At 39.2% G+C, this 27680-nt stretch overlaps 1 protein-coding gene across 2 annotated transcripts; it reads right to left on the bottom strand.

Moving 5' to 3' along the window:
• Positions 1-83: 83 nt before the first annotated feature.
• Positions 84-26053, bottom strand: si:dkeyp-69b9.3 (myocardin). 2 transcript variants are annotated; one of them, XM_062991753.1, is made up of 15 exons: positions 25783-26053; positions 25105-25262; positions 14812-14868; positions 14202-14260; positions 12349-12415; positions 11953-12078; positions 11531-11724; positions 8157-8297; positions 7112-7416; positions 5545-5674; positions 5014-5454; positions 4770-4865; positions 4507-4650; positions 1302-1356; positions 84-1210 (listed from the first exon to the last, which is right to left on the bottom strand). In XM_062991753.1, exons 2-15 carry the CDS (start codon positions 25157-25159, stop codon positions 786-788), a joined length of 2295 nt encoding a protein of 764 aa, XP_062847823.1. In that variant the 5' UTR covers positions 25160-25262; positions 25783-26053; the 3' UTR covers positions 84-785. The 2 variants fall into 2 exon arrangements, with proteins under 2 accessions (XP_062847823.1, XP_062847824.1); XM_062991754.1 differs by having other exon boundaries at positions 4507-4647.
• Between the last annotated feature and the right edge of the window lie 1627 nt (positions 26054-27680).

The following is a 27680-nucleotide window of genomic DNA, read 5'->3' as shown; positions in this document are numbered from 1 at the left end:
GGCTGATCAGTGTAAGTTGTAAAAAGATGCACATTTCCCTGTTGTCTTTTCAATAACTATGATGTGTGCAAACATTTGCACTTCACTATATGTAAAAACCTTTTAAATCTGCCTCTGGAGGACTATAAACCACCACTTAAATGATTAAGGCTGTTTTAATGCCTACATTATAAAACATAAAGAAGAATCTTTTGTTTAATCTGGAAAGAAACTGTACAGCACACACAGACGGAAACCAGTGCATTCGGGCGCCTGAGGCGACTTCCTCACGATGTAGATAAATAACATCTCAGCGAATGTGCGCGAACGCTAACACATAAAATAAGCAGCGGCGAAAAGCGTACAAACACAGGGAGCGCATTCACTTCCCTGCGTACAGCGGCCCAGCTTGCTCGGGCCCCCGCAGACACGCGTGCTCGCCCCATGCCGACAGTTTGTCTGGCACTGAGGGAGGGGGTATATATCTGCAGGAATTGTTTTGTTTAATAAATACATGCGTATGTGTGCTCACTCTCAGTCTCACTCACTCTCTCACTCTCATTTACTCACTCACTCGCTCGGCCTCGCACGCCCTCTCTCTCCCGACGTTGCGTGGAGCAGAGAGTCGTTGTCGACACCAGTCAGAATCATTTTGGTCACATCAGCGGACAGAGATGGATGGATGGTAAAGGAAGGGACAGATGACAGAATAAGGGGTCACCTCTTCAGGGGTCACCATTTAAACAGCAGGTAATTACCCATGAAGCATTACGCACACGTGAACACACACACCGCACTGATAGCCCTCACCACTGCTCCACCATCAGGTCGAGCACCCGGTTTATGTTCAGGTCTGAATCCAGGCTGAAGTCGCTCTCCACGAACGGTGCAGCCGGAGGCGTGAGAGGGTGCAGGCCGGAGGTCAGGGATTCCAGCCAATCAGCAGCGTCAAACGCAGGCACCGCAGACCTCCTCTTCCTGGTGGAAGATCTTAGAGGAAAAGTGGTGCAAACGGGAGGCGGTGGAGGAGGACAAACAGGGCTGGGATTAAGGGTGGGAGTACAGGCAGGGGAGGGTGGGAGCTCCAGCAGGAGTGAGGAGCAAAGAGGAGATGACAGGCCAGTTTCATCTTTCAAGTTGGTGGGTGGTAATTGGTCGGGTGGTGGGGTTGGAGAGGAACCTGTCAGGGTGCTGATGGACGACTGAAGATCTGAGGTAACAGGAGCATTATCTAAAGAAAATGAAACATGACAGTAGATGTCAGGAATATATCTAATAAAAATATCTTTTTCAAAAACAGCAATTGTGATTTTGGGACTTACCAGAATAGGTAACAGGATCTTCTAAAATGTCATCAATGGATTCATGTGGGTCCATCTGAAATAACACGGTCCAGAAAATATGAAAAGCAGTTATTAACCCTACAGGCCAAGCACCCTTACTCCTACCTTGGTTACCTCAGTTATAATACAAAAGATCTGTCTGAAAACCTTGTGATCTCTCTACATAGACGCATTATATGTTATCCTACGTTTCCCAAGAAGAAGGCATGTCTAAATTCGGACATACTTTAAAATGCTGCCTACTGCTCCACAACTTATATCCACAATAAATAATCTCCCTGCCTCTGTCCAGGACACAGACACAGTCTCTATGTTCAAGTCTAGATTGAAAACATATTTATTTACCCAGGCTTTTGATTAGTCTTTTCAAAAAAAAAAAAAAAAAATAATAATAATAATAATAATAATAAAAATTATAAAAATTATATATATATATATATATATATATATATATATATATATATATATATAGACAAAGACGCAGAGCTTGGGGGTTCATGACCTTGTTACCTGCTCGCTCTCCCTTTAAGTTATGCTGTAATAATTAGGGGTGCCGGAGTTTAAAGCTACTCTCTGTAAAACTGACATTTTACTCTTAACGATTTCACATTGTAACTTTGTTGTAATCTTCTGTTGTTTTACCCCGAGGTGGTTCTGACTGAAACCTGTTTACCCTCTCGAGGTTAAAGACTGCAAGTCAAGACTGCAGTGCCAACAATGCTGCTCCTGCTAGATGGGATGGAGTCTGGCGTGTTTGCACCAAAAATGTCCAGAACTTACAACGTACTTTATCACAGATTGGACTGAACATTAAAAAATTCCAATTATTATTATTTTGTGCTAGTTATAACTTTCAGTTCAATTTAATTTTGTGTATGTAAGATTTGTGTAAATCCTATTTATGTAAAGTATCTTTTGGGTCCCTGCTGAGTCTGCTTCCTCTCAAGGTTTCTTCCTGTGATTTTAAGGGAGTTTTTCCATGCCACTGTCACCCTCGGCTTACTCAATAGGAGTTTTTGGTCTGTTGGTCCTGGATTCTGTAAAGTTGCTTTGAGACATTGTCCATTGTCCATATATATATATATATATTAATTTGACTAATGAGGTGCCTTAATTCTAAGCAATAATCCGACTAAATAACAAAGAAGCATCCAACACTTCCGTAGCGGAGAAGGCAATCCCAGCATTCAGTGCGGCACGACTGTTCTCATAAAAACGTACAAATATGGCGAAGCAACAAACAGAGTTCTTTTTAAATGTAAATACAATTTCATTGATTTATAATTTGTATAAAGGTGAACAAGTGTCATTTATTTGCAAATTTGGGCTCGTCAGTGACAATTTAACCTTTTTGGTACACAGAGGGAGACGTTAGCTGGTGTGCAAGTGGGTTGTATCGCCTCAGCCCGTTGGTTTGAATGGCCTGAGGCTAACTGTGATAGCTTAGTAAACAGAAACTGCAGTGACGTAATTGCTATTTAGTGCAGCTAAATAATCTGTCTATTAGAGTCCGATCTACTATGGCAGTTTACTAGGTTTTCAGACCAACCTAAAATACAATAACCAAGTCATCTAGCCATTATTTTATCTGGTTGCTCTCACTGTGGTTCACCCACTCACTTGCTTTCTTAACTGCTTATCCAATTAGGGTCACCCATTCACCTATAGGGCAATTCAGTGTCTCCAGTTAACCTGACTGCATGTTTTTGGACTGTGGGAGGAAACCGGAGCTCCAGCAGGAAACCCACGCAGACACGGGGAGAACATGCAAACTCTGCACAGAAAGGACTCGGACCCCCACTGTGGTTCACTGAAGTCCAAAAGCTTTCAAATATATTAGTAATTCTTTCCAGGTATATTTCAATATCTTTCTGTCTTATCGCATTTGGACACAGTATGACGTGCTGTTTAATACCCTAGAGTGATTATACCCATGATTACTCTTTAACAATTTTAATTAACAGGCAACCAAAACGGGTTGTTAATATTTATGTACACTACAGGGAAATAATGTCAGTTTTAGATCATTTAAGATCTTAGATCATTTGTGAAGTGACCAAACCAAACACAACAAAAGAGCAAAACTGAAGCTGTCCCACCAGTCCCACCATCAGAAAACACACTGACAGCTATTATCAACAAGATGACATGGAGTAAGAATGCTATGAGCACTGCGCTGGTGTGTTTGACTTGCAGGTAAGATTAGCAGATGCTGCAGTGGTGTTAAGTAAGATAGCAGGACACACTAAAACAAAAGCCCCGGGCTACAAGAGCAGATACACTGAATATTTTAAAATACTGACTTCAGAAAATAAGAAACAGTGGAAACAGATGCTTTCACATCTGCTTCATGTCTCACCATATATTATTATTATTATTATAATTATTATTATTATAATTATTTATTAGTATTAATTATTATTATTATTATTATTATTATAATTATTTATTATTATTTTTTGTTATTATTTATTTGTATTATTATTATTAGTAGTAGTAGTAGTAGTATTTATTATTATAATTATTTATTCTAATTATTATTATTATTTATTCTAATTTATTATTATTATTTATTATTATTATTATTATTTATTATTATTATTTTTATTATTATTATTATAAAGGCCCTACCTATTTACGTCAGTGAAAGGTGAAAGGTTTGTGTTTAGCGATTTAACATTTTTCATTCACGTAGCATTCAAGTTCCTCATGTTTACTGGTTAATTTGAGGCGGTCCTAACAATCCTACAGCAATTCAGTTAGCAATCACATAGTCAAAATGTCCAAGACGTCGAAGTGTAAAGCAGCTAAAAACACAATTCAGGTAACTGAGGTTGGAAAACTCCCAACTAGTTCTGTGGACGCGGGGGGGGGGTAGTTTTTAGTTTTTAAGATATTCTAGGTTTACATTCAATCCTGTATTGTAGCTTCGAGGTCCATGACTAAGCACATTTTCCAGTGAATTTAGTAGGGCACTATTTATTATTATTATTATTATCAGACCCTTACTGTTGGCCTCTTGGACAAGAAGGCCTGGCATGTAATCTTGGCAAGTTGATCAGTGGGGTCGGCCTTTGGGCCACTGGAGTTTCTTGGGTGTGGGTCAAATAGACAACTAAATAGACTGCTCCACTCTTTAAAGAAAAGATCATTTCAAGGACATTTTACTGTCTTTCACACACACCTGTACTTTCTGAATGGCCTCCTGCAGTAGTTCCTCCAGACTGCGTTCAGCGGGCGGCGGAGCTTGTTCGGGACTGGCTGTGATTTGCATGGGGAGCTCAAAATCCTGAGCAATATTATCACACGGCGGACAGGAGAAGACCTGCTGATGCAGCATGTGGAGGGAAAAGATGTCACTTTTAATTCTATGTGAGGTGTTTACACAACGCTGGTAAGCTCTGAGATTGATTAATATATTTGGTAATGAAGGTTTTTTGGACATACAGCTGGTGTGAACAGCATTTCCTGTTTCTCTGTTTCTGGTTTTCCTCTGGAACATCCAGGATCCTGTTGCAGGAAGGGATGTAAGGAACCACGTGGCTGTAATACAGGTAAATATAAAGTTTACATATCCTGGTCTGGGTAGCAGTGAGTCCTGTGTGACCCAGAAACACAGCTCAGGTTTTCAACAAGCTTTTACAGTTTTCTAGATTATGTCTGCACTAAGGAAGCCAAAGGTCTGTTTTACCTGTCTTACTTCACTCTGTTTTTTCTCTCGGGGTCTGCTCCTAATCCTCTCCCTCATCTCCAGCTCCACGCTCAGCTCCTCTGCTGCCTGCTCCGTCCTCCAAAAGGCACCAGAGGGCACTGGAGGTGAGGACGCTTGCAGGTTTGGACTTGAACCGGCAGAAGAAGGGGAGGGGGTCAGATAGGTAGCACCGACCAAGCCTTGTTCCAGTATTTCTGACGACTGGATGTAAATGTGTGATGGGCTGGAGGACGAGTCTGCATTAGTGGGGCTGTGGCTGGGTGGGGGAGATGGGTTTATGGTTCCTTCTATCAGGCAGAAAGGGGCAGGTGTTAGCTGAGGGCGGGGCATTTGGAAGGGCCGGAGTCTCTCTAATAGAGCAGGTTTGGTGCCGGACACCGTGAGTCCACGTTTACGTAACTGCTGTCGGAGTTCGGACACCTGGAACAAGCAGTCGCATGCAGAAGGGTTAATGACACAGGAACAAATGCAGTATTTTTGCATTCATGAAAGTAGTATTGAGATTCTTACCGTTAGATCATCAAGGTTTGGGGGCAGTAATTCTAGCTTTTGAGGGGAGCTTGCTTTCAGGAGGGTGGGGTTTGTTGCTGGGGGAGCAGGCTGAAGCCCAGCCCCAGAAAACCTCACTGCCTGGTCCTCACTGGGGATGAAAAAGAGGATGTAATTATTTGCAGACTGTGTGAATGTCTTTACACTTATAGAACCTTATAAACTGGTAGAGGTTAAAGGAATTCAGTACAAGCCGACCCCACAACTGAACAGGACAAAGGCAGAGGAAGAAGAAGAAGAAGTATGAGTTTTCTATCCTAAAAACACTTTTTTTTTTCTTTTTTTGCTCTCAAAATACATGGTAGTGTTTAGTTTTCAAGATACAGCACAGCTATAATACAGGGGCCAAAATATTACTGATTTTATATCCTAGATTCTCTTAATTTGTTTAATTTGGCACCCAATATCATTATTCATTATTATATTACTATTCATTCATTCATTTATTGTCTGCTTTACCACCGCTTTATCCTGGTCAGGATTCAGGGGGTCTGATTCATTGGACAAAAGGTTGGAAACTTCCTGGACAGGTCGCCAATTTATCACAGGGCACACACACACACACACACACACACCTAGGGCAATTTTAGTACTTTAAACTGGCCTGACTGCATGTCTTTAGACTTGTGAAAGGAAACCAGAGCACCCACAGGAAACCCACAAGGACACAGGGGAGAACATGCAAACTCTACAAAGAAAGGACAGAGACAGCTCTGCCTTAGATCAAACCCAGGACCTTTTTGCTACCCACCCACCAATGCATTATTATGCATTACTATATTATATTAATCTCATATGTTGTTATAAACTAACAGTAGGTGACCAGTAATGTCTATTAAAATAACTAACTCAGGCGCCACAGTAGCTCAGTGGGTAACAGTGTCGCCTCACAGCAAGAAGGTCCTGGGTTCGATCCCCAGGTGGGTCGGTCTGGGTCCTTTCTGTGGGGTGTTTGCATGTTCTCCCCGGGTCTGTGTGGGTTTCCTCCGGGGACTCCGGTTTCCTCCCACAGTACAGTGAGGTGAATATGAGATACAAAATTGCCTGTGTTTGACATTAAACTTGTGAACTGATGAATCATTTCTGTCATGAATGTATCCAAAGTGTGTAAAACATGACGTTAAAATCCTAATAAAGAAAGAAAGAATAATTTATTCAATTAACTTTTTGGGGGCCTTGTTATTCTTTAAAATGTAAAGATTTGATTAAATGATCAATAGCTGTGGAGCTTTAACAATGACGACATTCTTAAACTGCACTGGTCATGAAGAATGATAAAACTTCAAAATCTACCTGGAAAGTCTTTATTTCAAATAAAATCTTACCAGAATGAAACTCAAGGATAGTTAACCTTAAAAATACAGTATATCGTTTTTAGAAAACCAAAGCTCAGCCAGATACCAGAAATATTTCATGGATTCAAACCTGCAACCCTCTGTGTTTTTCCTAGCTTGGCTTTCATTCCAGCCAACGTTTAATATTCTCTGTTCTGGTTTATTAAAGTACCACAGTGTGCATAATAAAGTACCTGGTTGTCACTGTGAGCTGTTGTTGCTGGTTAAGGATCTGCAGTTGTAGGAAAACCTGCTGCTGGTGCACCAGGCGGGAGTATGCTGGATCGATAGGCTGAACCTGGGAGGCGCTGTTCTTTTGGGAATTGTTCCCAGAAGGCCCTCCGTTGCTTCCCCGTTGGTCTGGTGGTATGTACTGGTGGTACTTCAGCTTCCTCATTTTAGGCTTGCATTCGCGGGGCTTCCGTGGCCTTGGAGGGCGAGGCGAGGGTAAGGAACCCCCCAGAATGGAATGAGTGGGTGGTGTTGGGGGCTGAGCTGTCTGACAGATGGTACCGAAAGAAAAGAAGAAAGCAAAATAAAAAAAATAATAATAATACCAATAATAAAAATAACATCAATAATAATACTATCAATAATGATAATAATAATACCAATAATAATAATAATAATAATGGTAATAATAATAATAATAATAAAAATAGTAATAATAATAAACCAACAATAAAAATAATAATACCAACAATAAAAATAATAATACCAATAATAATAATAATAATAATAATAATACAGGCAAACTCTGTAGACCTCGTCACCCCCCTGTATCCCAATTATCAATCAAAATGAACCCAAACAGAACTTAAAGTGACAAGATGCTATTTGGTTTATGGCCTATTCTCAGCACTACAAAGACATGATGATGACATGATGATGACATGATGATGACATGGTAGTGTGTGTGTTGTTCTGGTACGAGTGCAGCAGTGTTGTTGGGAGTTTTAAACATACTAACCCTGTTAGCACTCATTTTGGGTCTCCTGTTTCATACACCAATGTGCTAAGTCAAATAAGATCTTGTCCAAGAGGGCCTTGTTTAATTGATGAATGAGATACAGGGGAATAATCAGGATAATCATGGAGGGTACTGTGTATGTTATTAAGCTGCTGCCAACATCGGTTGGTTTGATGACCGTAAACATTTACAGTGTTTCTAGTTATAATGTAAACCAAGTGCATTCAAGCATTTCATGTCAGCCCAAGTCATGATGTAGTGATTTGTACCTTTGGCAGCAGTGATGTCTGAGAGGGCGTGTACATCCCTTTGGGTCTCCCAGTCATTGCTGTGGAGTTCGACCCTGCAGTCGTCACGGTGACTGATTCATTGATGCCTTCGGATGGTGTGAACACGGCTGAGCTGCACTGCTGTTAGATGGACAGAAAGAGATTTAAAGCTGTTATTTGGTTTCAGTTTTCAGGGTTTTTTTTCTACTGTGGTAGGGTCCGGTGGTCTTTCTGACGTCTACTGAATACAAATAAGTGCTGACTAAAATTATTTTGTCAGACATGATTTACATCATTCTTTACTAACATAAAGAAATGTGCTTTATTTCACCAGAATGGAGAAGATTAGATAAAATGAGGCTGCAGTAAATGTCATGTAAATAACAATAATTACTGTGTGTTTGTAGCATTTGCACAGTTGTTGCACAGAGTTGGAAAGATCTCTTTAAAAACTATTCATGGCTGCTTACTAAATACACTGTACTAAATAAAGTCATGCTATTCTTGACGTGGTGTAATGTAGTAATGCAGTGGTTCTCAAAGTGGGGGTCTGTGACATTGTCATGTTATATACACCGATCAGCCATAACATTAAAACTACCTCCTTGTTTCTAAACTCACTGTCCATTTTATCAGCTCCACTCACCATGTAGAAGCACTTTGAAAATCTACAATTACTGACTGTAGTCCATATGTTTCTCTGGATGCTTTGTTAGCCCCCTTTCATGCTGTTCTTCAATGGTCAGGACCCCCACAGGACCACCACAAAGCAGGTATTATTTAGGTGGTGGATCATTCTCAGCACTGCAGTGACACTGCAGTGTGTGTTCTGCTGGTATGAGTGGATCAGACACAGCAGCGCTGCTGGAGTTTTTAAACACCTCACTGTCACTGCTGGACTGAGAATAGTCCACCAACCAAAAATATCCAGCCAACAGCACCCCATGGGCAGCGTCCTGTGACCACTCATGAAGATCTCAAAGATGACCAACTCAAACAGAAGCAATAGATGAGCGATCGTCTCTGACTTTACATCTACAAGGTGGACCAACTAGGTAGGAGTGTCTAATAGAGTGGACACGGTAATTAGAAACTCCAGCAGTGCTGCCGTGTCTGATCCACTCATACCAGCACAACACACACTAACACACCACCACCATGTCAGTGTCACTGCAGTGCTGAGAAAGATCCACCACCCAAATAATACCTGCTCTGTGGGGGTCCTGACCATTAAAGAACAGGGTGAAAGCAAGCTAAAAAAGGTATGCAGAGAAACAGATGGACTACAGTCAGTAATTGTAGAACTACAAAGTGCTTCTATATGGTAAGAAGGAGCTGATAAAATGGACAGTGAGCGTAGAAACAAGGAGGTGGTTTTAATGTTATGGCTGATCAGTGTAAATAAATTCCTAATGGACTGATCACTTGAATTTAATGGGTTTAACATTAATGTATTTATTTAAAAAACACTTTTGTTCAATTAAGTATACAGGGTGTCCCAAAAGTCTGGACACATAGAAAATATCACTAACTATATCTAACTATATGTTTACTAAAATACACACACACACATATTGCATCACAAATAGTGGAAAACACATTGAAGATGTTATTAATTAATTTTCTAATTAAATAAAATGTTGTTGAAAAATGTATTGAAATTTATAGAAAATATGCATTTTGCCTGTGTGTCCAGACTTTATGGACACCCTGTACATGTACACTGTGTTTAAAGGTTCCTCTTGTGGAGAAACTAATTCTTGTTAAACATAAGTGACCAAGGGTTACAGTCTTCCAAAAACTTGAAGAGTTTAAGTAATAAAAATAATAAAAAAGAATAAAGTAAAGTTTTATTGCCTGCAATAAGGTTGAAACCCTTGCAGTAGTTTATTTAACTATAATAAATAAAAAGAGCAGCATGAATTCACTGAGCACTTTATTAGATACACCAATCTGGTTCCTATGTTTTTTTAATATTAGCTGCAGTGCAGTGCTGAGAATGGTTCACCACTAAAATAAAATCTGATCTCTGGTTTAGATAAATTGGCTACTGGGAGGTAACAAAATGTGCAAGAAAAGAACAGATGGACAACAGTCAGTAACTGTATAGCCTGTGAGTTCATCTTTACAGTAGGTGTAGTTTATAAAATAATCAACACATGGATGTGCCAGATAGTAGGTGTACCTAATAAAGTTCTGTCTTCCTTGGAAGCTGGGATGAAAGTTTTATATCAGTTTCTCTCTCACACATGCTGTTGGGTGACGTAATGCCACTCTTGGCACAAAAACCTAAACAGCTCAGCTTTAAAAGTGCAGAAGCTTTTTATAGGGTTCAGGTCTGGAGACCGAGCTGAACTGGTGGCTCTAATTCAACATCTTAAGATCAGAGTTGGTGGTTTAATGTGGTTCATGTATCCAACACAAAGACAAATCTGCCTGGTTTCAGAGTTGGTAAAGCACATCAGGTAATCACCAATCCTTTACCAAATCTTCTGGTCTCCATATAATCATTAGACAACCAGGTTTTAAGCCAAGCTGAACACTGGACTCATCAGTGATGATCTTATTCCAGTCCTCTTCTGTCTGTTGCAAACCTCAGTGTGGCTCTTTTATGCTTCTTATTGATGAGTGGCTTTTTTCTAATTTTAGTCCTGTCCCCCAGGAGCTGAACTTTACCCCAGCTACTGTTTCTCATTCTTTTTGTAGGTCACTTGTTGTGGTTGTAAAGTGACGTTTTTGCTGTCTGCTGTTCCCCAAAAAACACAAAAAGCCCCACAGTGGAGACAGTGGATAGAAAAGGGATAGTGCAGAAACAAGAACTGGATGTCACTATGTGCCAAGCCACTTTTTAATGGTGTAAAAAAGTACGATGAAGTAACACAGAGGTAAACAAACCCCTTTTCAAACTTCACTGAAACATGCTGCAATTGTAAAATGTAGAACGTTCATGTATATACAAAAAATAATCAAACTGATCAATCAAAATATTAAATATTAATATTAAATAATAAATATCTATATAGCAAATAATTGCTGGCTGTTTTTGTCCTGTGATGGACTGGTGACCTGTCTGGGTGTTTCCTATTTTTCACCCAGTGAATCAAACCCACCTTGACTCTGAACAAGATAAAGCGGTGGTAATACAGACATTGAATAAATGAATGAATGAATGAATGCTATCAGTTTCCATTTACATTTTTCCTACTGTCCCAACTTTTTGGAATTGGGGTTATAAAAGATTTTCCAGACCTGTTAGGAATGAGTGTGGCTAAACCACCATAATTCAATAATTGTGTGAGTTGTGTCCACACTTTTGTGTATATGGTTTATTTAATTTGCTCATGAATGTAACTTAAGTCTATAACCTCATTTACCTGAATGCTGCTTGGGCTGTGGTTGATGGGCGTGGAAACAGGTGACCCATCACTTAGTAATTGGTCACTGCTCAGCCCCGGTGATGAGGAGAAGCTGGGGGATTGGTGGTTCCCGAGTTGCTCGGGAGACGCAGAGGAGCAAGATAAGATGTCGTCTTCAAAGACATCTGAGGGTAAGGTGAAGGAAACGGGGGCTAAAAGTATGAGAGGAAGACAGAGAGGGGAAAGAGGGCCATCAGTGTCACCATGTTTGGGATTAAAGGTGTTTAACAGGTACAGTATGTTGATTATTGTCCTGTGTATAATATAATATCCAGAAAAGACCGGAACCACTCCACCTGGGAATCGAACTCAGGACGTTATTGCTGTAAGGCGACCACCAAGCCACAGTGCTGCCCCCACAGCCCTGAATTTCCACTTACTGTTTTCTATTGGTATAATCTGTTTCTGGACAAGCTCAAGAGATCCAGGTTGCCTTGGGATCTTCTCACTAACATTCTCAGTCAGACGAGCTTTTTTCTGTCTCTGAGCACCACAAGTAGCCCTGTCTATAAAAAATAGAGAAAAAAGGTTCAATCGGCAGGACTCTATGTATAAAAGGCAGTAAAAGGAGTATGAAGTATTGGGATGTATGGTACTGTTACTCAAATCATTCATACATATGTCACATACTTCTAGATAAGCATCATCCAAAGGATATATCAGATATATAACACAAAGACACATAAACACTTCTATAGTAGAGCTCTGGAGGAACGTTTGTCACAAATATCTCCGGGGTGATAAAAAAAACTACTTCCAAACCCGTCATGAATCACCTTGTGCAGTTTCAGCAGTCAGAGCACTAGGGGGCGACTTCAGAGAGGAGCCATCCACTGTCTGGTGCTGTATCGAAGAAACAACCCCGTCATGCCAACCATCAACACCAACACACACTGTCATAGCCTAACACACTTACATAGTCATGTATTCAACTAATGCGAGCACAGAAATCTCTGCTTATAGCTACCACTACACTGTAGCTGTAAATGTGCAAGTTACGAGTAACATTAATGGTTTTTAAGGAAACCTTTCATGTATTGAACTGTGATTAATAAGCACATATAATTTCATTTCAGAATGTCAAAAACATTGTAAAATAATTTGAATAATTCAGGTTAAAATACACTACACAATATAAAACCCTATATAAGGTACTGGGACACCCTTTTAAATAATTGGCTTCAGCCACACACACACACACTTATTCACCTATAGGGCAATTCAGTGTCTCCAATTAACCTGACTGCATGTTTTTGGACTGTGGGAGGAAACCGGAGCTCCTGGAGGAAACCCACACAGACATGGGGAGAACATGCAAACTTCGCACAGAAAGGACCTGGACCGCCCCACCTGGCTATCGAACCCAGGACCTTCGTGCTGTGAGGCGACAGTTCTACCCACCGAGCCACCATGCCGCCCAAAGCAGAATTTATAAAGGTAAGCTCGGTTTAAACAAACTCTAATGGCTTGCATAGACCCCAGTCCTACTGAACAGCTTTGGGATGAACTGGAACATTAATTGAAGCTTTCTTGACCAACATCAGTGCTCCGCCATACAAATGCTATTTTGACTGAATGGGCACAAATTCCCACAGACATACATTCAAAGTCTTGTGAGAAGCCTTATAGCTGAAAATATCACACAGACGTCACTCTGTATTTATAGCATTCATTTTTGAAATGGGACATCTAAAAAGTTCATGGTCAGGTGTCCTAATACTTTTGACCATATAGTGTATATATATACTGTATAATGAAAGGGCTAAAAATCTATTTGCAAGACTTCAAGAATTTTCAAGTTATTTTTGGCTTCATGTTTGAGATTGTTGTATTGTTGAAAAGCCCAGATTTCATTTCTTGGCTGATGAGGTTAAATGTCTTTATTTTTTAACTTTATGTTCTTTATTGGTCTCAGAATTTTGGCTCCCACTTTATAATCACAAAAAAAAAACATACACGCACTAAGGAGGTGTGCGCATAATGATATGGGGTTGCTTCTCTGCAAAACGTACTGGGGCATAACCAGTACATATTGCAGAGAAGCAACCCCATATCACTACGCTCACACCTCCATACTGTATGTATGGGGTTTTTTAGTGATCATAAAGTGTGGGCCAAAAAAATTCTTTTATTTTGCATGTTCTGTAGAAATAATTCAGTGTATCTTATTACAAATCATTTAATCAGCATAATAATGTTAATCATATTCAGTTTCACAATATCTTTGTATCTGGCATTGCTGAAAAGGAAGTAAGCACATGTGTGAACCTGGCCATTTCAGGTGAGATATAACAACATGCTTAAACATGGTCTGCAACGGCTCATAGCTGACGTCTCATTTATTTTTTAGAATTTCATGTAGTATGTATGTCTATTTAGATGCTTAAATGTTTTTTTTCTGGTTAACATGTTCAGGTTGGTCCCTCCTAATCTAACCATTTAGTCCACTTTACATAGTCCTCTTTAACCATAATGATGATTAATAAAGAAAATAACCTGAACCTACATAACTACCAGTCAAATGTATTCTGTATTTGGAATTTACTCCAAGTTACATGATTGTACTTACAGATGCAGATTCTTTATTAACATTATCACTTGTACTAGATATTTCTCATTCAGTACTCACCACTGCACTGTTGGCCTCTTTCTCCCCTACTTTGTCGGAGCAGGAGGCATTCACACCTGCTGCAACATAAGAGTAAATGTACAAACAAAATTAGTCATTAACATCATGAGCAGAAGGACTACAAAAACTCAATTAATCTCCCAATGAAAGAAATATGAAAAAATATGAGGGTTCCTTAAAAAGATTCTGCACTTTTAAACTATTTATTAAGAATTTCAACAACAAATAACATCACTTCTCTACATCGTCAGCTTCCGATGCATTTTTTCCAGCGTCATACAACTTTTTAATGCCAAAATGTTTTTGGTTGAGCGTGTAACCACTGATTCACCGCTGTTTTTACATCATCATCACATGAAAATCTTCTTCCCCTTAAAGCTTCTTTAAGCGTCCAAAAAGCTGGAAATCAGATGGTGCTAAATCCAGACTATAAGCGTCTCTCAGTCTCTCAGACACGACTGATTACTACTCCTCCCACCCTCACCGTTTCCAACCAAAATATAAAAGTGCGGAAACTTTTAAAGATCCCTCGTATTTACTGAGAATTACTGAGTTTATTTTCACTCAGTCACAGTTATATTGTAGTAAGGATCACATGACTAACACTCACCAGCGGTAGCATTTAGCTCTTTCTGTTGTCTGCGGTTCTGTATTCTCAGCTGTAGAACTGAAAAACAAAACAATGACTGTACTAAAATTCTAACACTTTTAATCCAACTAATCAATCAAACTAATGAACCGCACATTAATACAAACCCCATTTCAATAACAGTTGGGACATTTTGGAAAATACAGCAAAAAAGAAGAAGCTGTGATTTGTTAATTATCCTGAACCTTTATTTAACAGACAAAAGTAAAAACAAAAGGTTCACAGTGTTTTTACTGATCAATTTATCAACTTCATTGTAGTTTTTACATATAAATACATTTTAAAAAGAACATGACGGGGCAAAATAATATTGAACAGTTTCTAGAATACAAAGATGCTGATTTAGCCACTGTAAGTGCTGGCTCTATAGATTTTCAGTTAAACTTGATATAAATTAAGTTATTGGCACCAGTTATGAATTCATTTGTGACCAACGAAGCATTATTTTGTAAATACATGTTATTTTGCCATTACTTTGGGTATCTGATTTGAAAACAGTGGTCAATTCTAAGTGTTTGTTCCTTCCTGACTTAAATTTTTCCATATTTGTCACTATTGCTTCAGATCTCTAAAGAGAATTTAACATAAGACAAAAAAACACATGTAAAAACAAAATTATTTATTTATTAAAGAGAAAAAAATTATCCAACACCAACTGGCCCCGTGTGAAAAAGTCATTTACTTATACAAATACGTTAGCCAACTATTGCTGAGATCCAGGGTTTGAATCATAGAGGTGCTATCGGCCGATCTGGCATCTACACAGACATGACTGGCTATGTCTAGGGGCGGAGAGCTGAACAGCCTAGCCACTGGGAGATGGATTAGTTAGTGCACTCTCTGTGCGGGTCCCAAGCCCAGATAAATTAAGAAGGGTTGTGTCAGGGAGGGAATCCGGAATCAAAACAAGTCTGATCTGCTGTTGCGACCCAAAATCAGCAAATAAACCGATAACTAGGTTCACTCAGACCCAAGCTTGATTACTGCCTGCCATATTGACTTTTAACTCAACTGTACCGACTTTTAAACAGACTTCTTCATGAGCACATTAAAGACTCCAGAGGTCACTAAAGAACCCAACATGAACATCTATGGAACTGCAGGCCTCGCTCACACCACAAAGGTTCAGCATTCAGAATTAAAGTCCACTCACTGTCCACTCTATTAGACACTCCTACCTAGTTGGTCCACCTTGTAGATGTAAAGTCAGAGACGATCGCTCATCTATTGCTGCTGTTTGAGTTGGTCATCCTCTAGACCTTCATCAGTGGTCACAGGACGCTGCCCACGGGGCGCCGTTGGCTGATTCTTTTTGGTTGGTGGACTATTCTCAGTCCAGCAGTGACAGTGAGGTGTTTAAAAACTCCATCAGCGCTGCTGTGTCTGATTCACTCATACAAGCACAACACACACTAACACACCACCACCATGTCAGTGTCACTGCAGTGCTGAGAATGACCCACCACCTAAATAATACCTGCTCTGTGGTGGTCCTGTGGGGGTCCTGACCATTACAGAACAAAGTGCTTCTATAAGGTAAGTGGAGCTGATAAAATGGACAGTGAGTGTAGAAACAAGGAGGTGGTTTTAATGTTATGGCTGATCGGTGTATGTACAGTACAGTATGCAGTGCGTTTGTAAGCACATTGAATCATTCATCTTTTTGTGTGATCATAAATGTGTTTGACATCAGGCACACGCTGCTCATTCACCTTGTTCTAGGAACAATCACATTCAGGAACATTGTACCTGTCATGCATTCTTTCCAACTTTATACACACACACACACACACACACATAGAAGAGCAGGATGAAGGGGAGAAACCAGGCGGGGGTAACTATTTATCCCTCAGTATATCTATTTCTGTCACCCCATCCTCCTGTCAGCTGTTCCTCTCTCTCTCTCTCTCTCAGTCAGTTTTGCAAAGTAATTTCTTCCTCTTTTCACTTTTCTAGAACATAAATATAGAATCTACAGGCGGTTTGATATTCTTTTCACACTGTAATTGAATTACAGTAGAGTTAACCCAGTCACTTTGACATGAAGTAGCCCCTGCATTAGCAATAGTTGCTTCTGTTTGTGTACAGATCTGCTGTTGGCATTTTTAAAGCATGTTGGTCTATTAAAAACACAAATATGACCAAACACATGCATATTAAAACTCGTTTAGTAACAACAGCAGAGTGTAGGAAACCCCATCTAATGTTTCTACACCTGTTGTAATGAGTACATCAGTAAACTAGCAAATGTGTCTCAATGACCTACAAAACATTAACACTCAGATAAAAGGGTCAGTCGCTAAAACGTCACTATAACTGTTTTCTAGAAAAAGTAAAATGGTATAAACCAAGTGACCGAATGTTTTTTTTTCAGAAATAACCAGCTTGGGTGGTGCAGCACTAAATTACATTTACATTTGCATTTACATTACATTTACATTAAATTACACTAGTTCACTACCGATGGGATCCAGGTTTCATAGCCCTGCGGTGCAATTGATTGGTTATGTCTGGGGAGGATGGGGAGGGATGTGATGGATTAGCGTCCTGTCTGGTGTTTGCCACTGCCTTGAACCCAAAGATTCCAGGGGCCCTGACCACAATACAGAGTTAAAACATGTAAGTAAAATGAAAAAAAAAAAAAAGCCAATTGATTCGATTGTCCTGGAATGATTTTTAAATGTTTTATTTTATTAAACCACAGAGCTGTGGAATCCTTAAAGTCCCTGAAGTCACTGAAGTGGATTAAGTCTAGTAAAATATGTAAAATAGTCTGTTTATGAGGTTTTCTGTTAGTGAATACAGCAGGATAGATCTCAGGTTTACTGCAATACTCATGCTATAAAATACTTTACTATAGTGTCATTATAATCAGCATAGCAACAGCAACAACTGGTTTCTCCCAGCTTAGACGATACACTTTTTAGGAGCATGTTCTAGATCTGGTAATCATCCTGATATCTACTACAGATGTGGCCAAAAATATTGGTAGCTTTGCTGTTTATTATAATGAACCACCATTCACAGACAGTGGGAGACCATGCAGACTCCACAAAGAAAGGATCCGGAAATCCGCTCCACCTGGGAATTAAACCCAAGACCTTTTTGCTGTGAGGTGACAGTGCTACCCACCGAGTCACCGTGCAACCAAAGTCATCATCATCACCATCTACGGTAGATGGAATGCATTTATTTGTCATATATACATATTCTCATATACAGTACAATAAAATGTTTCCACATATTGGAAGCTGGGTCAGCCATTGTACGACACTACTGGAGCCAAAAGGGTTAAGGGCCTTTCTCAAGGGCCAAACAGTTACAGCATGGCAGAGCCAGGATTTAAACCCACAAACTTCCAGTTGATAACCTACAGCTCTACCCACTAGGCTACCACTGCCCCATATATGGGTCTTTGTGCTGGAACAAAAACAAAATGATGAATTATTGCTTATTCTAAAACATTAATAAAGCTTTAATCAAATTATTGAAATCATTTGAAAGTTGCAAAAATAAAAAATGTATTGTTTCTGTTATTATTAATTATTTACCAACTGTTCTGATTAATTTAGTTCTATATGTAATGTTAACCTCACAATCACTTGTGTAGCCAGTCTTAAAAATAGACATTTACTCATCCTGCTGTTGTATGCTGTGAGTATCATATTAAATATGGCAAACAAAAGTAAAAGCAGAGAGCAGATGAGAAAAATAGGCAAGCATGCTCAGTATAAAGGAATCAGAACCATCTCTCTGTGTTCCTGTGATCACAATAGCTAATATTATTAAAAAGTCGAAAGCCTGCGGGACCGTAGCCAACATCACTGGTTGTGGTTGCGGGAGAAAAACTTGGCCCGAATTCAGCAGACAGATTATTCCAGTGGTTGAAAAAGAACAAAGAACAACATAAAAACACAACCACGATGACCTTCATAATACTCATAAAATAAATGTTTATTCTGAATGAAAATAAGCTCCATGGTAGAAGACCAAGAAGAACTCTACTTCTACAGGCAAGATACAAAAATACTACATTAGATTGAACAAAATACTAACAAATCACAGTCCTAACAGGAGAATTATTTTGGATAGATGAGACAAAATGTAGAGTTTGTTTACAGGGCACTACTTTAAAAAAAAAGAACACCATACTAAATGTAAACCATGGAGGAGGCTCAGTAATGTTTTGAGGTTGCTTTGCTGCTTCAGGCACTGTGTGATTTGAAACTGTGCTGAACATAATGTCAGACAGCTGAGACGTTGTGGAGACAAAAATATCAGCTGTGCCTCGGTCTCAGGTTATGGTTCTTTTAGCAGGATTATGACAAAAACACATATCAAAACGCACCTAAGGATTAAAAACATTAGACTGTTCTGAAGTGTCCTCTGTGAGTGCTTATCTAATCCAGATCCTCAAACTTAGTTAAGTTTATGTTCTACTTAATTTAGAGATTTTTTAAAAGGGTACCAATATTTTGGGTCACACCTGTATATGACAACTGCATGTAGCCCAAAACAGTCCCTGATAGCTCATGGTATACTGGGGTATATTGGGGATATTCAATATGGACCTTCATGTGCCATAACAAAGGTGCATCTGTGCTTGCAATTTTGTTTCACGTCATGCAGCTTCAGAGCTCCACAGTCCAGTTTTTATAGCTCAGCTGGCGCTCTAGCATGGCAGACATACGTACATCCATAAAGGAATGTGGTATTTAAAGGACCTGTTGGGCACTATTAAATGTATGAAAATTATCTGCCAGTTACAATTATGTACAAAAATACTTCTTGGTGTTGGTCTCACATATACAGTAAATGACTAAAACCACTTGACAGAGTTCCTCCTAAGAACTTCCTACACTGACACCTCTGTCCAGAAAGAGGAATTCCCAAGGTGTCTGGCTGTGCTAAGCACACAGAAATGGTGACTCAAGTGCTCAGATAGACCAAGAAAAAAGGTAGACCTTGTTGTAGCGTAGATAGACCTTTCTAATGCTTACATACCTCATTAGCCTGTGAAGCTAACACTGGAATTACATCATGTCCAGGATAAGATCAGGGATCTAATCCTGGACTATTACAGCAGGTTCAGGCCACTGCAGCCACCATGTCATACTGAAAACAGGGATAATAGCTGGATGCACAATTTGCCAATAGCCAAGTTAGTGAAATCAGCATAAGTCAAGTGCAGAGGACCAATCACCCAGTCTGGCATTCGACAGCCCCTTCAGGGCTTGACAGTGACAGCTACATCACTGCCTGTTTAAAGATGGATTCTCCGGGGCCTAGAGAGACTCATGACCTGTGAATGAATGTGCTTCAAGCCCTCCAAATCAAGGTCTCTGGCGCTAGAGAAAGAATAGCTAGCTGACAGGTTCCACTTCTCTTTGGAAGGCACACTGATTCCCACCATATCTGAAAAGCCAGACTGATCAAGACCTTTAACTGCTCCCTGAGGGACACCGCCTCTATCCAACACACAAGATGTGAGCTGGAGCAGCAGTACACAGATCAGCATGCTATTTTACCACAATTTTTGTGGCCTCTGCTGGTGTATGAAGTCCCACTTTTTACGGCAGAAAGCTTTGAGAGAAAGGTAAGCCAATACCTACGTAACAGCAAATGACTGGCAACTGAAAGTGGGCAGACAGCATGAGGTCCAACCTCAAGATATTATCTTGATGTCTGAATCACTGAGACAGATGGTAATGCTGGAACTGACTATTCCTTGGCAGAGCCAAAGGAAGCCATGAGAGCCAAATATACAGATCTGCCACAGACCATTGAAGTTGGTTGTACGGGGTTTGGTTTTGAGGCTTTTACGTTGCTTGGTATCAGTGGTAGAGCAAAAAAAGCCATCAAGGACACCCCAAAGACAGCTAAATGGTTGTGGATAAGGAGGGGCACACGATGGACTGAATGTCCTACTTGGACACAAGTCGTGGCATGTTTTAACCTCGGCTGGGTCACCTGGGTGAGAGTGTCTGTTGTTGAACAACACAAAACACCCAAAGATCTCAGGGTCCATCAGGGTACATACGTACTGGTATGTTCAATAGAATCAAATGTATCAATAAAATAATGTACATAAAGTGTAAAGATAAAAAAATAAATATAGCAGTTGTTAACAATACATGGTTTGTAATTGTTGTTGGTTATTTGTGTACACTAACAATTATGTAGTGTAAATTATTAGTAGTAGTATTGTAGAATATTGTAATATCTATATGTAGCATAAGAAAAGTAAAATAATAAATAGAAGATCGTTTGTCAGGAATTTATTGCTGCTATTATCTTTTACTAATATTTAGGACAGACCCAGGTTTTTAATATATTTCTTTTTAATATTTCATATAGTAAAGATCAGATCCAATGCATAAATCTTCATACATTAGGAATAGTGCAGCTAGTTCTCATTAGAAAACACATGAAGATGGAGAGAAAAACTATGTGCCAAAGATCAATGACACAGCAGCACTGAAAACAATACAGAGGAAATTAAAGCACTTCATATTACCACGCCCTGCTTCCTGTTTAATCATCTGTTTCTGTGAGTAATGAATCCATTACAGCACTGTTAACAGCTACAAGCAGTACCACCAAATACAGTCATAGCTGTGGCTGTGTCTATCAAGTACAACGCTTTCCACAAGTTTTGTATCCTAGACTAATCCATAGCTTTACAACTGCTTATAACTGCATTGATATGTAATCAGAATCACTACTTAGTAAACATTTACATTTGTGACATTCAGCAGACACTTTTGTCCAAACTGTGACTGCATACAATTCTAGTAATTAAGGGTTAAAGGCCTTTCTCAGCTATCCAACAGTGGTTACCTGGAGGTCATGGGGCTTGAACTGACAACATTCTGATTTCTAGTCCAGTACCTTAACCACTGAGCTACCACTGCTGTAAAGCCATTGCTCAATACATTAAATGTGTAATTTGTAATAAAATTTGAAGAACAAATTCCTTTTTGTTTAAATGGTGGAAGAAAGGCATAGACCTGAAGTTTACTCACTCACTTTCTTAACCGCTTATCCAATTAGGGCCGTGGGAAGGGAGGGGGGGGGGGGGGGGGGCAGACCTGAAGTACTTTTTATTATTTAATACCTTGTAATTCAGAAATTATTTTAATTTAAAAGTAAATACTTAAATTAATTCCTCAGTTATTTATTATTATTATTATTATTATTATTAATATACATATAATATAAGTAATATATAATATAATAAAATATTATAAAATAATATAACAAACAATAGTATGTACTAGTACATCCACCTCAATTTAATTCATTTAATACTATTCTAAACATCACCCAGAATAAATCAGTATGTCAGAAATTACTTGTAAAAAATATTTAAATTAAAAATACAAATAAAAACTAAATATGTGGCTGAATCTGAATATTTGTACCATCATAATGGATTTCATGTTGTTTGCTGTTTGATTGAACTCATTAATTTTGCAATTATTAGCTAATTAGTTGTAAAAACTCACATTGTTAGGTCTGTTTGATACTAAACGCCTCTTAACTTTTACTGTTTATTTTACTGTGAAGCACAGATTAGTGGAACATACCATGATAAGCAATTACAAAGGGTTAATTTGGGATGGGATGCTCCTAGTGGTGACTGGATCCTTTAATATTAGTGTTTATCATGACTGATTCAGAAATATGTCACGCTCATAAATATACACAATATCATACTGATTAGATACTTTTAGACATGCATGATGTTACACAAGATGTTTCTTTTGGTTTTTAAAGCACTGCTGATTAGAAAACTTTTCTGCTGAGCTTTATAATCAGTGGTGGAATTAATCTTCTCAAAGGTTTAAATACACAGTTAGGAATAAATTAAGGTTCTTAATTACTATGCCTTAACAGCGTGCAAAATTCATCTCAGTTTTAAGGGGTTATACATGTTTAAACCTTTTGATCAGTTGATTATAATCATTATAAAGAGTTATAACGATTAACTGATTGATTGGTTGATTGATTTCCCCACTCCCCCACCCCCCAATTTTCTCCCCTAATCTAGTCATGTCCAATGACCCTGATTGCGTCCTCTATACTGATTCGACCCTTCACCGCTGACTGAGGACGCCTCTCAACTGACTCCAGTCAGTACAGACTGCATTTTTCACCTGCACGAATCGAGTTCATACACCGACGGGCACTGTGTACGGAGGGCCACACCCCCATCAGCATTATTCCTCAGCCCTGTGCAGGCGCCATCAGTTAGCCAGCAGGGGCCGCAGTTGCACCAGTTATGAGGACCTATGATCCAATTTTTTACCCCTAACCCTGAACAACAGCCAATCGTTGTTCATGCAGCCGCCCAGCCCAGTCAGAAGTCAGAGCTGAGATTCGATACGATGTATTCGAAACCCCAACTCTGGTGCGCTAGCGTATTTTACCGCTGATTGATTGATTGATTGATTGATTTCCCATTTTTTTCCCAAGGTTTTTAAACTTCACATGTTGTTATAACCATTGCATTCAATTAATTAAAATTGATTTTCCTTTAACCTGACACTCCAAAACACCCAGGATTGGAATAATAATCAAATTAAAAAGTAACTGCCCAATTCTGATTGTCTGTTATTGCCAATCTTCACAATTAATAACTTTGGATTATTAAACAAAAGATGATGTTACACAAAGCTCAGTTAACTTAAACATTACATTTTTTGTAAAACATAATTTCATTACTTAAGAAAAATTTATTTAATAACCCTTAAAAAAGTAATTGCCTAATAATGGTTGCACCAAATTTTTACAACTGCTAACAAAAGTTATGTTTGTATGTTTTAAATTGGATACACTGCTAATTTGTCACTGGGAAACTGCAAAATTCATACCTCAAAAAAATCTCAATTAGATTTAAGTTAGAGAATTTCTTAAGGCAGTTTAGTTATTCAGATCTGAACCTGGGCTTCTCTCTCAACCTCTAAAACCATATCGATTTACTGCTTGCTTGACTGTGGCCAGCTTCACCACCGTGTTTAATTCATGGCAGTCCTGTTTTACTGATGCTTAGATTACATCTGACTGTACAGATAAATTTCCACTCAGCACAAAGTGAAATTTTAGGTTTTCTTTCTGATGTTTGGAAAAGACCACTGTTCCATGTGCTTTTTGATCATGCAAATAAACCAGCATTATAAATATATAAAGGCACAGAAAAATTGTCAGCTGTGATCGATCATAATCACTAGCAAGGAATTGAGACGCTGAATGAACAGCTGAATGACCACATAGAACTTATCAATATTATCCCCTAGCAACAACATAATATTGCTTTTGTTCAATAAAGCATTTTAATATGGTAGAAAATCAGAAAAGATAGAAAATACTGAGTCTGGATGTTTCTGCCACACCCATTGCTTGCAGTTGTATAAAAATCAGTTGTATCAAATAAATTACATACTGTTATGTTTACCATTGTGACAACAGTTTGGGGAAAGCCCTTTCCAGCATGACTATGCCCCTGTGCACAAAGCAATATCCATAAAGACATGATTTTACAAGCTTTGTGTGGAATCTGGAGGCCTGGTTTGACCTCACAAATGCTTTGTTGAATGGGCATTAATTATTTCAGACAAATGTCTAAATCCTGTGCAAGGCTTTGACAAGGCTTCTAGGACAGTGGTAGCCTAGTGGGTAGAGCTTTGGGCTATTCATTGAAAAATATTCAGTTCAAATCAGCCTCTGCTGTGCAGCCACTGTTGGGCCCTTAAGCAAGGCCCTTAACCCTGGGGCGTCGTACAATGACTGACCCTCTGCTCTGACCCCAGCTTCCAAACAGCTGGGATATGCAAAACAAGGATTTCACTGTACTGTACTTGTGTACATGTATAAATGAGAAATAAAGGCATTCTTAATTCCTCAGATTTAGGGTTGTTTAGGGTGGTTATACCAACTCCATATTAATGCCCATGATTTAGGAATAGAATGTGCAACAAACTTATGGTTGTGTGTCCACATACTTTTGTATGTGTATAGTGTATCAATGTAAAATTGCACGTTACTTTACAAATTGGTCAATAATACATTATTACTGTCTTATTCCTATGTTGGACATAGATGCACAGCACTCACAACCCCCATCAAAGCTCTGCTACGTAATACACAACAATCTGCAGCCAAAACTCAAACCTCACACACACAGACACACACACACACGTGTATATTCTCACCAATGCAAGATCAATCTGAACTCTGACTTTAGCCCCTTACCTGAGCGAAATTTGTTCCGAATGAGCAGCGACCTCTCAGAGGCCAGCAAGGTCATGATGGACAGATGGAAGGAGGAAGATTATAAAGTGGGGTGTACAGTGATGTTTCCTCCCGCAGAGCAGGTATGAGCAATGTTGTCTGATTGGCTTTTTTCGTCCCTTCAAAAAACAAGACGAGACAGACTTCATTAAAAGATGACAAGGGCCTGCTTTTAAAAATCTGATACAGCAGGATGTACCACAACATACTTGCAGTGCTTTAAAAGAAAGCAAGCTGTGAGACTAATGGAATGACAGACAAAAGCGACACATTAAAAAAGCATTAATTTATTACACTGGACAGATTCTATTTTCTAATGGAAGCTTGTGTAGCTGTGCATAAAATAAGCCTGAGTTACAAACAGCTCGGAACAGACAGAATGATTACAAACTACAGCCGAACGGACACTCTGCAATATTTCCCTGCAATATTGATTAAAAAACAAGGACACATCTACTTCCAAAAATACCATTAAGATTTATCGTCTCTCTGTGAACATCAAAACTTTTCTTTATAAACACCAGCAAAGTTTTTTTCCCTGCAAGTACGTCAGAAGTTTTTAGATATACACACTTTCTACATACCCAAATACACCCATGTGCTGAGATAAACCAGAGATATACAGAAAGAAACACTCACAGAAACTTCCTTGGAACCTCCGGAGTGGAGTGGAGGTTTGTTCAGTCCGTGCCAGAGAGAGAGAGAGAGGGAGAGAAACTGGAGGAGGTGAAGCAGGGCAGGAATTAAAATTCATTTAGCGGAGTTAGTTCTCATGCCAAGCTTTGCTTCTTTTCCTTCCAGGACCTTACATAGGTAAAGTCGCTGGAGACGAGGTTCGGAGAGTTTCTGTCTCTTTTCCTTCTCTCCGAACTTACCCTGTCCTCTCTCCCCTCTCTCTCGCTACCCCCCTCTCGTTGGGACGAGGTAGTGCCAACTGTGTTGGGCTGTCAAACGATCACCCAACCCCCCCCCCCCCTTCCCCCTATATCCCAACCCCCTTTTAAGAAACCTTAGGATTGGCACACACACACACACACACACACACACACACACACACTGACTTGTCTGCTGGCTGATTGATGCTGAGGCTTGGTCACTTGAGGGCTTCCATCACTCTTTGACTCTTGTCAGATCAGTTTCAAAAGGGCTATAAACTATAAAACATATTTATATATTTAACGCTGAGTTAAATGCTGAATCAGAATCATCTGATCAATTGAATATAAAGTTAAAAAGTTTGAACATGCTTGCATGTAAAGAAATGTCATGTCCAACAACATGGCATTTGGGCACTTGGTGTGAGCAATAGTAGTATCAAAACGGTTAAATCATGTATATGAAGAAACATGAATAGATACCAGCTCAAAATTTGTATCACTGATTTTCCATATGATATACACTGATCAGCCAAAGCATTACGATCGCCCCCCAAAAATATACATGGCAAAGCCTATTTTGTAACATTTGACATTGGGCTGATGGTAGTTACTCATAGTTCATGAGTTGACTGCAGTGGATCTGATCAGGCATAAAGACCTGAGTGATTTTGTTAATGGCCAAATCAATATGACCAGACTAGTGGGTTGAAGTATCTCAGAAACAGTAAAGGGTGCCCACAGACATCCATGGTGAGTGTACACAGGAGGGATATGACACAAACTACCGAGATAACCCACTGACGACAGAAGACAGGAAGTCTATGGTGTCCAAAACGGACCAACAGAAGATCTACTGTCTAAAATTGCAGATCATTTTAATACTGGTTATGAGGTGAATATGTCGCAACATAGAGTGTGGAACCATTTGGTGAATAATGCTACGTGGTTGCAGGACACTGGTCCACCATCAAAGCACCTTCAATAAGCACACAGGCATCAGAACTGGACGTTAGAGCAATGCAAGAAGTTTGACTGGTCCAGCGTATCCTGGTTTCCCCAAGATCATGAATAAATGGACATATATGCATCATTTATTCGAGGAATAGATGGCTCCAGGACGCACTGTAGGACGATCCATCTGCTGGAAATTTCCAGACAGCACAGGAGTCCCTCAGATGTCTTGTGGAGTTAATGTCTCAGTGAGTCAGGGCTGTTTTTACAGCATATGTTTTGGCTCATTAGTCTACAGTAGAAAATGTGAGAGCCAACATTTGGCCTTACTTAACCACTCTACAAACTCTACAACCACTTTGTGATACTTCGAAGTAGCTTTGATTTCTCCTTGATTTCTGTAACAACTGTTCTACCACTTCATGTCTAATGCCATGAAGAAACTTATTTTGGTCAAAATAAAGCTTTTAATGTTTACAGTTTTGTTTATTATTGACTTGATTAAGTATGAACCAGCATTTGTGTGTCTTTAAAATCCGTTCATGTCTGTTTGTTGGTATAATTAGGTCTAATTAGTTTATAATTAGCAGATATGAAACCCTTTCTTACTTGCTTACTTATGTGTTTACTTATTTGCTAATTGTCATTTCTCATTTCATTAATAGTGCACATATCTAGTTTCACTACTCATGTGTTAATATCTTTTGC

Source organism: Trichomycterus rosablanca, chromosome 3, assembly GCF_030014385.1.
Source record: "Trichomycterus rosablanca isolate fTriRos1 chromosome 3, fTriRos1.hap1, whole genome shotgun sequence".
NCBI lineage: Eukaryota > Metazoa > Chordata > Actinopteri > Siluriformes > Trichomycteridae > Trichomycterus > Trichomycterus rosablanca.
Note: the sequence above shows the minus strand (reverse complement) of the source record. Positions and strands in the feature narration are given on the sequence as shown.